Genomic DNA, 15,417 nt, shown 5'->3' with positions numbered 1-15,417 from the left:
GTTTGCGGATTCACAGGGGTCCACAGCCCAGATGAAAACCACTCCCCAGCCTTGCAGTGATTTCAGCGCATATAAAACCTGACCATTTACATGATAATTGCAGCCCTTATCCGTAAGATTGCCTACGCGGCCTAGGGATGGTGAGAGAAGTGAGGTGTCGTGAGGACAACGCAGCTGCTGGTGCTTGGTGTGGCGAGCCGGGAGGGGCTGCGCGGACGGGTGCCAGAATGGGTGCCACTGCCGAGGCCCTGGTGGGTGGTGTTCCCCAGGGGCTGCGTGCCCAGGCTCCTGGTGGACGCCAGGCTGGCCGCGCCGCGGGCACGCGTGGGGCTGAGGCGCTGCGGGGGGACACGGCGCAGCCGGGGCACCTGCTGGGGAGCGCGCGGCTGAAGTTGAACCAACAGCCGGCACGATCCTCCGCTCCGGGCCGAGCAGGGAGGCGGCAGCAAGGCCAGGCTGGGGTTCGGCTCAGCCCGCTGCACCCCTCCGGCAGCCCCCGAGCCCCCGCCGCCGTGCCGGGGCCGCCCCACGCCCGCTCACACCTGTCCGGGCCGCGGCGGGGCCGCGCGCGGAGGGTCCCTGACGAGGCTGCGCCGCCTCCGCCGGGAGCTCCGGGCGGAGCCTTCGCTCCTTCCCGTCCTCCCTCCCCCGGCTCCCTCAGCGCCCCGAGGCAGCGCCGGCTGCCTGCGCCGCCCGCTCCGCTGGGAGAAGGAGGAGGCGCCCCGCGCTGCCGGCGCTGGGAGCAAAGCAAATAACAGTTCAGAGCACTGGGCGCCTTTTGGAGGGCAACACCCATGTCCCACAAGCAGGGTATCTGGACACGCTCTCTCTCCCCTGGTCCCCCCTCATCTCTCCGTTCCCTCCTCTGTCCCCTCCATCTCTCCTCCTCACTCCTCCGGCTCTGCCTCTCCCTTCCATCGCCCTCTCCTTCCTCTCTCTCCCTCAGCCCCCTTCCCCCGCCGGCGCTGGGTGCCCCCGATTGACTCTGCCTTTCCTCCCTGCCCAGCTGGCGGCCCCCCAGGCGAGAGCGCAGTTGACTGGTGCCTCTACCAGCTCAATGGAGCAGCCGGGTTTGAGGTCTCTGAAGGTGAGTACGGGGGTGCTGAGGTGGGGCACATCCCTTCCACCACTGCCCTGGCCAGCAGCGTGCGGAGAAACGTGGCTTTGCTGGCAGGAGGTGGCAGGCGCCGGGGCTGTGGGGCCTGTGGAGTGGCAAAGATGGCACATGGGCCCAGGGCAGGAGGGAAGGTGGGCTGGTAGGGGGTGGCCGCTGATGGTTTGCATGCGCCAGGCCTCCTGCTCCTGTAAGTGTCTTAATTGCTGCCTTTTTTTTTTTTTTTTTTTTTTTTTTTTTGTGGCGGCGGGAGGGGGAGAAGTCAGGTTTCGCAGTTAGCAGCCTATGAGGCATGAAGTCCTCTTGGCCTTGGCATCAGTGGCTGCCGGTCTGAGGGAAGCTGTGTAGTATCTGCAGCAAAGTTTTCTGGCTTTTTTTTTTTTTTTTTTTTTTTTTTTTTTTTTAGCCCTTAACTGTGGAGAGAAGGGTAACCTGGAAAGTTTTATTTTTGAATATTCTGTGATCGGAAAAGAAACAGCCTTTCAGTGCAAGGGCAAGAAAGTCTTCCCTGTCTCTGAATCACATATGATTTTGAACATTCAGAGTATTTAAACTTAGGTGCCAACCTCTATTTTCCAGTATGCCAGATGGGTAGTGTGCAGTGTCTGTGAGCATATTTCAGTGTTTGTTTGGAGTGAGTTAAGTGGAGCTGGGACCTCATCTCGATTTTTTGGGTAGCTGGTGTTATGCATTTTGGAGAGGAGTGCACTTACTCTTTGTAAGGGCTTAAAATGCATCACAAGTTCAGCTGGACTGGAAAACTTTCCAATACTGAGGCAAGTGACACACTGTAACTGAATGGCTTCAGGTTAGACATTAGGGAAATCTTTTCAGCAGCAAGCGCTAGAATATGTAGGGTAGGTGGACAATGAAATCTACCTCACTTGAGATATTTGTTTGTTTCACAAACATAGGTTGAAGTGGTAAAGCTACAGATCTTGTCTTGGGGCAGGTAGATGGACCACCTGTTTGGGGTCTCTTTTAGTTTTATTATCTGTGATTCTGTGGGATGTGAAGTTTTATGTGTTGTGTTTTACTGTTTGAAGAAGTGATTTAAACCCCAGTGTACTAATAATAAGCTACGACTTGACCAAGGCTTTGGACTAAGTTCCACACACCACCCCCCTGGCACGCCCTCCTCCCCCCTCCCCCTCCATCTTTCAATGGTGGTCTGTATGTCAAGGTATACTTAATAGTATGTTTAATTACACGCACACTTGCATGCTAAAATATTTCTCAAATATATGTTGTAATTTTGTGCCTACATTAATTTTTTTGTGTGTGTGTATGGAACTGCATACCAAACCAGATGTGATGACGATAGGTGGGGGTGGAAATTACATCCGTGTGAGGGAGTGTAATGAGTGACAGCATTTCTTAGGCATCATAGAATATTGAAAACAAGCTTTAGGTTGGCATTTACTTTCATTTAAGGCTTTTAATGAATAAAATATGCTTCTTAACCTTATTTGTCCGAGTAAATACCAGTGTTTCAGCACTGCTTTGAGAGACTATAATGTTTTCTTCTCAACAGGTGTTTTATTACTTTGATTTTTTTGGGGGGTCATGTGACATAATTTTCAAAATTAGTTTGCTAACCCTGACTTCAGTTCAGTGTTAAAAATCACTGGTAATTTATGGATGCCCGATTTTGCTCTGTGACTTAAATGGAAATCTTACGTGCTTTCTCTTCTTTAGTCAGCATGGGAATATGTGAAATTCAGAGAGTGAGAAACAGGCTCAAGTAGTGCAATTTGGTCACACAAGCTATAGAATCAAAGTCATCTGCAGGTAGTAAACCCCATTTATGTTAATAGGATTCTTTATAAATATGACATGCATTTTCCAGAATATGTGTTGTCTATTAAATGCCAATGATACCTAGGAACACATACAGCACTGTAATCAGCACACTTTGCAGAAGTGAAAGACAACATTTAAAAGGAAGGATCACTGTGGTAGGTGGCTTGACCTCTTTTGCATGCCAGTGTTTTGGATAAAGTACAAACCTTTTCCTTTGGTGAAGTTTACCTCTAAAACAACTTGAATTGCACAGAGACAAACAGAATCCTTAGCTTAAAATGGATTGTTCCTGTGACTTGCAATGCAGATTTTTATTTTTTCTATCTTTATCCCAGGTCTTTTTACTTTTCAGAAAGGCCACAACTGTTGTGATTGCAGCTGCATTGGTTAGGACCACCTAACCACTGGACAATAGGACCACTTAACCTATATTAAATATTGTTGTGTGCTATCTATATATTTATCTGTACAGATAAACATTTACATATTAATGTTCTACATTCAGAGAGTCCTCTGGTCACCTCTTGCTGCTTTTGTTATTGAATGCCTGCAGTGGCCTTGTGGTGCTCATCAGTTAGACTTCAGAATTGTGTTCTGCAACATTTCTGTCTTAGACTAGGAAAGAAAATTATTCTTTTTCCAAAAATAGATGTGTTGGATGAAAAACATTCATTTACATAACAGAAAAGCAAAATTGCATATTTCAAATGCAAGGAAAAATAGAGCATAGTAAGTAAAACATCACAATCAAAGCCAAGATAATCATGTTTGATTTAGTCTTGCTGCCTTGAAACAAAACCCTGTTTCAAATATTGCTACTTCCATAATTAACCTAAGTCTAAGTGCAAAGTATATTTTATTCATGCTAAAGATCTCAAAGCACTTTGTTCACGTTAAGAGCAGCCTCGCAAAAGCTGTATGAAGAACAATATTAGAGTATCCATTTACAGGCTAGTGAAATGAAATACAAAAGTTAAGGATGTGATTTTTATAGAAGCTGAATGTCAGATACTAAGCAGTTAGTACTTGGGACTTCTGAAAAATCAAATCTTGTACCATTTGCCCAAACTATCTAGTGGACTTAACAGGACTGCTTATTCCAGACTCTTTGCTTTAAGTTCCAAATCACATTAACTTCTTGCAAACCTTGTGGAAGTTAAAGCATGTTTGAAATAATTTATGCTGTGAATTATATGATGGCATTATGTTATTCTAGCTAGCATTGCATTCAGTAATGATTATATGGTTAATGAAAAAACTGAGTCAAAAATCATCTTTTTAGTTTTCACTCTTGAAGTTAGCTCATTAGACACTTGAAATTAGTTTACAGTGTAAATTTTCTGTTTTGTAACTTTATGCTCCTGCATGTCTGAAAGCCTTGTTAACATTAGTGCCTTGTGAACTGTGATGTGAGCTTTCCTCTTATGGTGTTCTGACATTCTCTTTTATTTCTGAATAATTTGAAGAGAGATTTATTGAGAAGGTAAGGTGGATGATATGCTAGTTTGTTGTAAAGGTACGTTTGAATAATGTACTATTTGAAGCAAGTAGAGGACTTGCCAGCTGATGAATATGAATTTGATCACTATCAGGTTTACCTCCAATAGCTTTTTGTTTACTGCAGTTTTCAGTCAAAGGCAGTAAGTCTGGATTTGGTTCAATACTCTCTTTTCTATTATTACACGAATTCCATGGAAAGCAATGTGATTGCACAAGTTTACAGCTGAAGTAATGTCCTTGTGAGTCATGCCTTCATTAGTAAAGTCTAATTAAATAGGAAATCTCCATCTGTAGATCTTCTGCATTTCAGTTGCTTTTTGGCTGAACCAAACAATCGATCTTTCCCTGGTCTCTTATAAAAAGACATGGTAGCAGCTCTTTTCTTAACACTTCACAGTTTGCCAACATTTCTTCTGAAGTATGATCACCACAAATGGATGTTGTATTTCCATGAGGCCTTAGCTGGATGGGTGTGCTTTACGGTTTTGGGCTCCCAATTGTCTGATATGGAGATTTAGCAAAGTGAACCATGCCTCTTCTGCACCCTACAATTTTGGGTTTCTTCAAAGAAAACGGAGGTGCTTGGAAGGGTCTGGTACAGCCTTGTCTCACTCGGGCAGACATTTAGGATGCTACCAGCTTGCATACAGCACTGCAAGGTGCATCACAAGGCTCATGTGCACCCTGTTATACCCTCTGATGCCATGTATGTGGATGATACGGTTATTCCAGTCCTGCTTCAGGCATTCCTGTTTATGCATTCAGTAACAAACTGTATTTCATCCCTCTTTATTTTACAGTCACTTATGTTGGTTAACTGTCACTGATGTCTGGGAGCTGCTGCAGCGCAGGGAAAGAGTTCCTGTCTGAAAAGTGTTGTCATCATACTTTGCCCCCATTATGATAGTGTATGTGGCTGTGTAAGAGCAGACCCAGTAAATTATTCTTTACAAGAAAATATGCGTATTTGATTATACTTCTATTTGTCACTGCACAATCCGGCATTAAGTTGCAATATGACAAGTTCAGCACGACAGACAAAAAAGGAAGGATTAAGGTATTTTGAAATTATATTTATTCATACAATAGCTTTACTTCTAGTGATATTTATCCAGAATAATAGTCCATTTTGTGATATTTTTATCTGTTTTTTATAGAGTCTTTGTTTATACATGGCATGGGTTTTGTAAGGATCTTTCATTCAAATATTTCTGTAGATTATTATAAAAAAAAGACTTTTTGAATAACACTAAAATACTAGGAAGTATATGTACTTGTTATGAAAAGGAGAAGGTGAGCGGCTTATTTCTATTTCTCATTTGTTTTTTCCTGATTTTTGTGTTTCGATTAAGAATTGGTTTGATTTTTATGGAATAAACTAATTTAATTAAGTACATTAAGATGATTTAATTGCAATGATTTATAAAATCATAATTTTCATTTGTAAATATCTGACTGAAGACGTTAGCGCCTTTTTCAGTAACCTGAAAAGCGGTATTCCTCTTTGGATGAAGCTTGAAAAACAGACTCAGCTTTTTTTTTTTAACCAGGTTTTCAGATTTTCCTGCACTTTTCAAGGACTTCACTCACCCTCTCTAACATGCTGTAATTGTTTAGCTAATGCTCTGGCTCTGACTCCAGAAGCTGCAGCCTTCATGATCTCAGTTTCCAGGATGTGGTCTTCAGCCAATTGCCTTTTTACACTCTAATCTCCCATTGATTATTTTTATTTCCTTCCAGTCTGTCCTTTTTAAATATCTCTACTTACATCTGCAGTCAAGTTTTCTAGTTTCTGTTGGTTTCCTCAGCTTTGGTTTTATTTTTCCCATTGTCCTGTATAACTCTTCTTTCTGCTGAGGGGATTGTGAGGGGTTCTCAGTCCATTGACTGTTGCAGAGTCTGGCAAAGGGCTCTCCCCTCTGTGTTATTAGAAGTCTGCCATTTGCAGCAGGTACCTGCACAGCAATTTGTAGCTCTTTCCCCTCTGTCTCTCACTATTTCCAGGTCTACAAGGCTTATCATTTTATGTGATCCTTTCAGTTTCATCCAAATAACTCCTGACAATTTTGGTTTTATCTGTGCTTGAATGATTAGAATTTCCTTGGCTGTTTCAGTTGGCTGCATCCTTTAAGATGCATTCAGTACACGTATCATGAATGATGAAATCACACTGTTGTGCACCTGATTATGTGGGTATTAACAAGTCAGAAATCATGCTTTCAAGTTACTTAGTCCAGAATTTAATGGGGACATTGTTTATGCTCCCTTTTTCTCATTAAATATACAGTAATTTATATTGTGATTTTGTTATAAATAATAACGCTGGTAAACAGTGATTTCACTTGTGTCGCAACTTTGCCATTTAGACTAATTTTGGTATTTAAGTCAAACATTATCATTCAGCTTGAATAGTGATGGACAATTTAAAGAGTATAGAATTGCCTGTGGTACCAGCTGAGATGCAGAAAAATCACCAGGTCTTCACAAAGACTCCTCTTCCATTATAGGTCAAGCCAGAAAGGCAGGCTTCCTTTATGGAGCTGAATTTTATATAGGGGTAGAGTGCCTATTTTCTGATCTTTCCAATTCCATTTTATAAATCTGTGCAGAAATTACCCAAGCTGTCTTGGACAGTGTCTAAATAGCTGATGTGCAGATAAGTTTTTGGTACTGTGCTATTTTTTTTCTGTATGAACCTGTCGAAGCTGAAAGAAATTCCAGGAAGATAAGATTCTTCTGTTTCAAGAATTAGAACCCAGAAGCTTAACTTCTGCAAATATGAATTCAGAAGTCATATTGTAGGCCATACAGGTACAAAAGGGACCTGTTTTTAATATTCTTATTTATCAGTTATTTTCAGTAAAATGCATTTTTCAGTAAAATGCAGGGAGATTTAAAGCAGAACTCTATCTTTTCTTCTGCATGTTTGTTCTATCTGATGAAAAAATTCCAAAAGGATATTAAACTATTCAGGGGTTTCAGTTACCTTTCTCTCCTAGTATGTGACTCAGATATAAACTCCTTATTCAAAATAATAGTCAGTAGCTAGCATTTTTATGTTTCTGTGTGATCATGTAATTGTATATGACAAAATCCCAAAGTAGTGAAGGGTGTTACTTAGTAGCCAAATTCTGCATCTTGCCGTTTAAATTGACTTGTCATTGTTTGGTGATCCAGAAGAGGGAGCTACCTCATAAATTTCTAGCAGTTTTGAACTTAACAAAGTCTCCTTTAAAACACCTCATGGGTATTTTTTTTTTTTTTTCTTTTTTTTTTTTTTTTCCCTAAGACTGAATCAAGAGGTTTCATGTGATTCCTTTTTGGTCTCTCAGTTCGTAGTTTGCTGATTTCTAAGGACATCCTTAGAGACTTAGTTATTTGATTTCCTTTGGTTATCAGTATCAGTTAAGTGTTTGTCTTTAAACATTGCAATTTTATATGACCTAAAACCTTTGGTTGATATAATGATTGCATTCCCTTTTATTTAATTTGCTGAGTCTCTTTAAATATAGATGTTTATGACTAGCATGCCATGGATGTTTATAGACATTTTCTGTAGCATGTAGGAAGAACTTTGTGGTGGCTGGCCTTCAGTCTACTCCATCTGAAATGGAGGTGGCTTCTGGGCCATTGTACTATTTTTTTCCTGTGTAAGGGGTGTTTCTTCTGTTTGTCTCAGTAAATGGGTGCAGACACTATTTTGAAAATAGCCATTTAAAAGTAAAATAGCAAAACTAACATGCACACTACAACATGCTTTTTCTTTTTCTCTCTCTTTTTTTTTTTTTTTTTTTAAACTGCAGTGCAATTTATGGTGAGTTAATATTTCATTTATGGGCTATAAAAGTAAAGGACCACAAGGTACTGGGAGAAGGCATTATAACATGTACTTATTAAAACTTGTACTGATGGTCAGGAAGAAGACCAGACTTTTTGGGGCATATTTTAAAGTTCATGATTTGGCTAGGTTCTGGTATTTGTTGGTTGGTGGAACTCTAGATTGCTAACTGCTATAATGATAAATCTTGTCAAAGCTATCATACCTCTAGGTTCATTGTTGGTCATTTTGTGTTAAGAACTGATGCAGTGGTGTGACTTTGTTTCCTAAGATGACCAGAGTACTGAGAAACAGGTGAGTCTTTTTCCAACTGAATAATATGTTCCCTGTTTTTTGTCATTAAGAGCTAAGGAGGATACTCTTGGTATTACGACACTTGTCTTTATTTTTCATCGAGAAGAGTGAATACAGCACTGTGCTGTTATTTCTTTGTGGGTGATCACCCTTATACATTTCATGAGAATTTTGAGGTGTCAACGGAGCCTTCTTTTTCTGGAGACAAATACAGCATAGTAAAATAGTCCTTGCGGTGCCACTGAAGGGTGAAAATGAAACATTTAATTTGTTATTGACATTGAATACTGTTGTATGTGGTAGTATACTACTGTTGACTTACTGCAGATTTCCAGATAGTAAATCTCTAAATATGTCTGCTTTCATGGAGAGTACCACTGGATTCTATTCATACCTATAAGTGTTATTGTTATGTAGCCTTTGGGTGACATATGCAAACTGCTTTCTTAGAGCATTTAGACAAGACATTAGGACATCGTGTACAACATTCAAAAACTTAAGTGTACCAACACAAAGAACTTATTGTGGCTTATTCTGCAAAAAACTTTTGAAACTTCTTTATGTATTTTTATGTGCACAGAAACGTACGCGTGCACACACACACACTTTGTTCTTGTGTTCATGCAAGATTTGTATGAAAACCAAAGAAAGTTAAATTAGATCAATGTACATGTGTTTGACATCTTCTTCCTCCAGGAGGTTTCAGAATAAGTTAATAAATAAATACTATTTTTTAATATACATAATAATTTGCACACCTGTTATACATGGCTACTACAGTTCAAGTATACAATATTTTAAAATATTTGTATGTTCTCAAAACTGATGACCTATTTGTATGTTTTCAAGTCTTCAAATACGATTTCTTTTCAGAATGCATACATTCTCCAGATGTTTTGGTTATGTTTATTTACAAGCACATTTTATAGAGGTTCCTGTCTCAGTAAACAGAGTTGACAGTTGGGCTGATTGCAGAAGTATGCAAACTGTTAATCTCATAAATCTTTCTTCACCTATTGTATTATATAATTTTTACAAAATATTCAGAAGTATGATGCAAGAGGCAGTTCCATTATTTTAGTTGGAACCATTTTGGTATTGCAGTTAAAGATGATGTATTAAATTCAGAGACACTTATGTCTAGACAGTAACAGGGGCCATTGATTTGATGTTCTATTTGTAGAGAGGGTATGTGTCATTCAAAAGGGAGTTGTAAAACTAGCCTGGTTGCATTGTTAGTGACGTGCCTTTCCATTTCAGACAACTACCATAACTAATTACCTTATTTAGTAGTGTCTTCTTGGAATTCTGAAGTAAAAATAACTCACAATTTATTTGGGAAATATGAATTATATTAATATTCCTTTTTTTTAATATCCAGAATAAACTCGTGTTATGACTAGTCTCAAAGATGCAAAGTAGAAGTGTTATTATTGCAAGACTTAGTGGTTTCTTGTTAGGCATGTCTTATTAAGTAATCTTTATGATCTTTGAAATTTTTAATACAGACTGTTTTTTGTTGATACCTGCTTTATCTATCAGATAACTTTATTTTTGAAGGTTCGCTGATAAGCTCTTGTGTTAGCATTATAAACTCTGCTTTAAAATGGAATGTTTATTCTGGAAATACCCATTGCTTCAGATTTTCTTTTATTTGCAAGAAGCCCTAACTTGGAGTCCTTCATAATGATATGCAAAGTAGATATAATCCATTAAAAATAATAATGAGCTCATATTTGAAGAATAAATCTTATTTTTCATACATTACAATTGGAAACATTCAAAATCTGTTTTTTTACCTTGAGTTTTTTCATGGGAACAGATTTTTTTTGTTTGTTTGTTTCTTAAACTTGTCAAGCTGTTACTTTCAGTGCATGCTGTCTCCTCTATTCTAAACCAGGAAAGCATAGCCATATTTCAGTTTGACTGCTTTTCATGGGTTTCTTAGAGATTTTGCTCCCTAAGAACAACTGCTGTAGTGGAAAGTCCACCTTTCTAAGTGGAAGCTAAGGAGACCTTGTGGGTCTGCTGAGTGCATTGAGAGTGTAGCTATGCATTGATGTTTCTTCAGAAAGGTGCCACCATGCCTCAGGAACTTTGTGGCTTTATGTTGTTTTTTGATTTCCTCCTTTCCTTATGCTCCTCCACAGTGATTAAAAATCTTGCTTAAAATGTAATAGTTACGTTGACTTTTCTGGAAGTAGCAACTGTGCAATGCAATTTATTTCAATTTAAAAGATACTGCAATACTAACTTGGTATTTCTGATTTCTAATGTGATGATTTTAGAGGCATAATTCTTCAGTGACAATTCCAGAAACACACAGAGGTGTGTTAAAGGACTTGACCCCCTTTTTTCTTACCTTGTCAAAACATAAAGTGTACTAGTGAGGAAATAGTAAAAAAATTATTTTGGATCAAGGAGAGTGGCCTCAGAGTTTGAGCTTCTTGATTCTATCACGAGACAAATCACCTCTGCTAAAGAACATCTCAAGTAGCAGTAAGAGGCTGGCTGTCTCTCCCATGCCGAGGTGAGTCTCTAGCAGCTTGTGACCTATATTACATGTCAGATATCAGTCCTCGATGCTCTTATGACAGAAATAGTTTCCTTTTACTGCGTGCTCATAACATACCCAGAGCAATGCCTATGCTGACTGGGCCTAGGCAATACTGGCTTTGACAGCCCTGTCATACTTGCAAAGCACTCACACTTACAAAGCTGCAAAGCATCTGACAAATGTGTGTGTATATATATCCTCTCATCAGATGCCTGAAAGAAAGACTGTACTCGAACCCTGTGGCTAAGAAGTTGAACAAATAAAGGAAGATTGCAAACCCCAAACTTGTAATGACATCATCTCATACTACTATTTCTATAGGTACCCTGCCGCATTTGACTTGTAGGTTTTATGTGGCTCTATTTTATTTCTTGTATATGCATATATGTATATAATTAGAGCTCTGTACTTTTCCAGACATGGAGCTGTGTGTTGTTTCTTTGGTGAGAATAGTTAAATATGTAACCATCCATGTAGGTTCCTTTTTGTGGAAAAAGAACAGCAAATGCTTACCTATGTTAATGTAACATTTGAGTTCAGATACACAAGTCGAGAAATTTAAAGATATAGTTCCCACAGCAACCATAATTCAACCTCATTGCTGTGAAAGCACAAAAGCCCACACCAAATACCATGCAGAATATTGCATATGTGCAAGCGTGTGAGATACAGTTGCTAGGAGAGCCATAAATTTTAATTTCCAGAGGTATTTAGATTCACATTTTATATCTATTATTATTACTTGTATTTTACTGAAACAGTGCAGTAATGAAAAACTGAGGAAAAGAGGCCAGTTGGATTAGTGTATCTTTTTGCTTTCTTGTAATGTACAAACAATAGATTACATTACTATCTCTGCCTTTTTTGGGGGGTTTGTCTTTATTTCAAAGTGAGTAATATTGAATGTGATAAATAATCCAGCCTGCTTCCTTATCTGATTCTAATTTTTCTCTTTGTTTAGCCCTACTCCTGAACTGCAGCTAATGAGGTCTGTTCATTTGCTTACCAAGGATAAATAAACCAGATATTTATCTACATGTAGTCATACATCTTGTTATTCAATCACATCCATAGCTTAAGGTTCCATTATAAAATATCCCAAAGCATACGGAATATATTTCTTTTCAATATGTATTAGGGTACTTTTGGTTTCTTTGTTTGCCAGCTAGGTCTGCCAGTTCCTTGATTTGGTCATGTTAGACATGCTTCATTATTATCACAGTTAGTGAAGAGGTGGAAGCGTCCTTGTTTTGAAATTAGAACTATGTAAATATTTTGACTGTGGTACTTACTTGACACAGAAAATGTTTTATAAATAATATTTACAGCGTTTCCAGAAGTTGCTTGGCTGAAATATCCACGTTATGTTTCTTAACCTTTCAGATCTGGCCAGTGGAGAGAGAGACTATGATGTTTGAAGACTGGTATATTAAGTCCCATTCCCATGGGTGATTATTATATCTGTAGGCTGGATTGAGCATTCATGATTATTTAAAAAAAAAAAAAATTCCCTTTGATGGAGGCATATGCTAATACCTCATAATTTATTTGAAAAAAAAAAAAAAACAAACAAAAAAACACAATGTAACTGTATCTCACCAGTTATTAAAAAAAAAAAAAAAAAAAAAAAAAAGAGAGAGAAAAAGAAGTGACATGGGATGAGGAAGGTTAATAATAAGAGTTTCTCCTCAGTAAACTACAAAAAATTTAATTTGAACTTCATGTAGTTTCTACCAGACTGATTTTTCTCAGCCCTCTATCACATCTTAGCCTGCAATATGAACCCTTTTATGGACAGTCTAGGCAGAGCTGAAAGACTGATTGGATATGAAAATGTTCTCCTTGGGAAATCTTTGGATCCTGCCCTTCCCAGATAGTTAGGCAATCTGCTCTAGGAAACCTGTTTTGACAGTGCCTGTTATCTCTGCAAGGCAGAGTCCTACAGGGACTGTCACAGCCTGCCTCAGAGCCAGGGTTAGGGAAATACATTCTGCAGCCCACCGCCTTCCCAAAGCTTTTATTGATCTGTTTCATTTTGTTCAAAAGTAAGTTCTGAACTGCACACATACTACTGTACATGTGTTTAAAATAAAGTTGTTAGTTTATATGAAATGCAGGTTTCCTTGTGTAAGAATTTATAAACTGAAGTTTGAACTCCATCTGAAAATAGAAACAAAACATTCCCAGTAGCTCAACAATTTGTTAATAGATAAATACAGAAAGATTAGTTAAATTCTGGCTACCGTCAGATCAAGAGTTAGCCTAGTCTTTCCGCAGGGACTTTGTTGTTTCTGAATGTTGTGAAGTGAGGAAGGGGACTGGGAGTTGTGAATCATGGGAATTCTTCAAGGGGCAGGCAGAGTGCTGGAATTTGAATGGAATCCTGGGTAAAAAATCGCTTGATAAGGCTGTATGTGAAATGCCCAGTCAGTACTGCCAGGGTTTACTGGTGATCTTGGCAACCTCATTTTGGTTTGAAGCAATGGGAATCCTGTGGGAGAGAATGGCTGAGTGGGGAGCTGCTTTCTGTGCAGTGGCAAAAGTTCCTGGTATTGTGAACAGGGTCATAGTTTCAACAGTTACTGCCATCCAAGGAGAAAGTTGGTGTAACTCTAATAATGCATATATTTTTCCTCAAGCAATGTATCTTCCTCAATGCACGTATGGCCCCAGAGATGTGGATTTCCTAATGGAACATAGGACTTTGACGAAAGTGGATGGCCATGTCACCTTGCAGTTCTCAGTGGAGAAGAAAATCGTCCTCGGTGGGATTAAAACCATCTGCTTGTGTCATGGGCTGTTAGGTGTGAGATGTGATTTGACTTTAATATATTAGTTGCCATTAGTAAATGGAGGGTTTGTATGTAGAATACAATGTCCCATCTGTTAGGGATTTTTCTCATTTCATTTGAAAATATGTATTTTTGTCAGTTGCAATTAGCTGGAAAGAATTAATGATAAGTTTTTGCAATTTTTCAGTTTAATTTTTCAGAATTTAGAGTATTTTACATCTATCTGCAATCATTTATTCTGTCATCCAGTCAAAATTACCACAAAGACTTTTGAATTGTATTTTTTAACTCTGATAGAAGTTTTGGAGAGGAGTCGGCAGTGTTCTGTTATTGAAGTTGGCAGTATACTTTTTCAGGTTCGTATTTCCAGTTTCCAACTTTGACCAGCTCCTGACTATTGAGGCCAACAATAATTTTTTTATTGGCTTTGCCTCAGGCTGATTTTTCACAGAAAATTCTAGTTAAAACTATCTACTTGACTTTGAGCATAAGCCTCACAAGAAAATGCCTGGTATCCTTTTGCCCATTAGAAAAAGAAAGAATTCCATCAACCTTTATTTTGAAAAGCTTTAGTACCTGCATGCTTTGAAGCTGGATCTTCAATTTGATGAGGTGAATATAGTCAATTTGACGATATTCAGGAGTGTCTTTCACTGTCCCTGTGAATACCCACTTTGCTTTGACCAATTTATAAACCTCGGAAAAATGACCATTTAGATAATCTCATATAAATGTTGCTAGAGGTGTAGAGTAGAGGTGGGCAGATAGTTGTGGTGTGGTGTTTTTTTTTGTTTGTTTGTTTTTCTGGCAGTTCTTTATACAGCGAGTGTTCCCCAGTGCAGAACTGAATTGACCTTTCTCTAATTGCAGTTCTGGTCTGATTTGAATCAGAGATGTTTTTTGGTATTAAAGTCCTACAAATTTCTGTTCTCTTTTTTGAATGGCATTGGAGCTTTCTGTCTGCTGGAGGCAGGGTAAAGGAAGAACCTCTGTCTGCTTTGATACAGAGCAGGAACTGGCTGTCAGGAGTACCTTGGAAAAGGATACGGGGGCAGAAGAAATGGACTGGCATTGCAGAGCTCAGGTGGAAAGGAAATCAAAACTCTTAAGTGTGTGGAGGAGACTTGTAGTAGCTGGTGGCCGTGGTTATGTGCTGGAGCTGCCTGAAAAGGGGCTGGGAATGTAGTGAGAGGCCAGGAAGGGGCATTACTAGAAGGGGAGGAGAGACTGGGAGATCAGTCTCCTGCAGAGCCTAGAGTGCAACACAGCATACGTGGGTACTGCTTCTTCGCTCCTCATGCTAGAAGTCTATGTGGCATCATTGGTAGAATCAGAAGTGAAGCAGTACTCAAATAAGTGTTCAGGTACACATATACTTTGGTAAGGTGCTTGTGGACCAGATCTTTTATTAAAAGCATGGACTCGTAAGTTCCTGTAGCTACAGTGACCTCCTTGGTTCAGAGACAGGGAATGTTCCAGGAGACCTTATGATTTCAAAGATCCAGGTGATCTGTGAAGG

The 15,417-nt window shown here is 39.2% G+C and overlaps 1 protein-coding gene across 1 annotated transcript in view; it reads left to right on the top strand.

Moving 5' to 3' along the window:
• The first annotated feature begins 737 nt into the window (after positions 1–737).
• Positions 738–15,417, top strand: part of PPP2R2C (protein phosphatase 2 regulatory subunit Bgamma) — a 205,490-nt gene continuing 190,810 nt past the window's right edge. Inside the window, exons 1-2 of the mRNA XM_032984474.2 lie at positions 738–810; positions 1,007–1,087. Coding sequence (XP_032840365.1) covers positions 795–810; positions 1,007–1,087 — 97 coding nt within the window. The 5' untranslated portion in view covers positions 738–794. The remainder of the gene's footprint in view (positions 811–1,006; positions 1,088–15,417) is intronic.

This window comes from Tyto alba, unplaced genomic scaffold (assembly GCF_018691265.1).
Source record: "Tyto alba isolate M040663 unplaced genomic scaffold, T.alba_DEE_v4.0 Super-Scaffold_6, whole genome shotgun sequence".
Classification (NCBI taxonomy): domain Eukaryota; kingdom Metazoa; phylum Chordata; class Aves; order Strigiformes; family Tytonidae; genus Tyto; species Tyto alba.
Note: the sequence above shows the minus strand (reverse complement) of the source record. Positions and strands in the feature narration are given on the sequence as shown.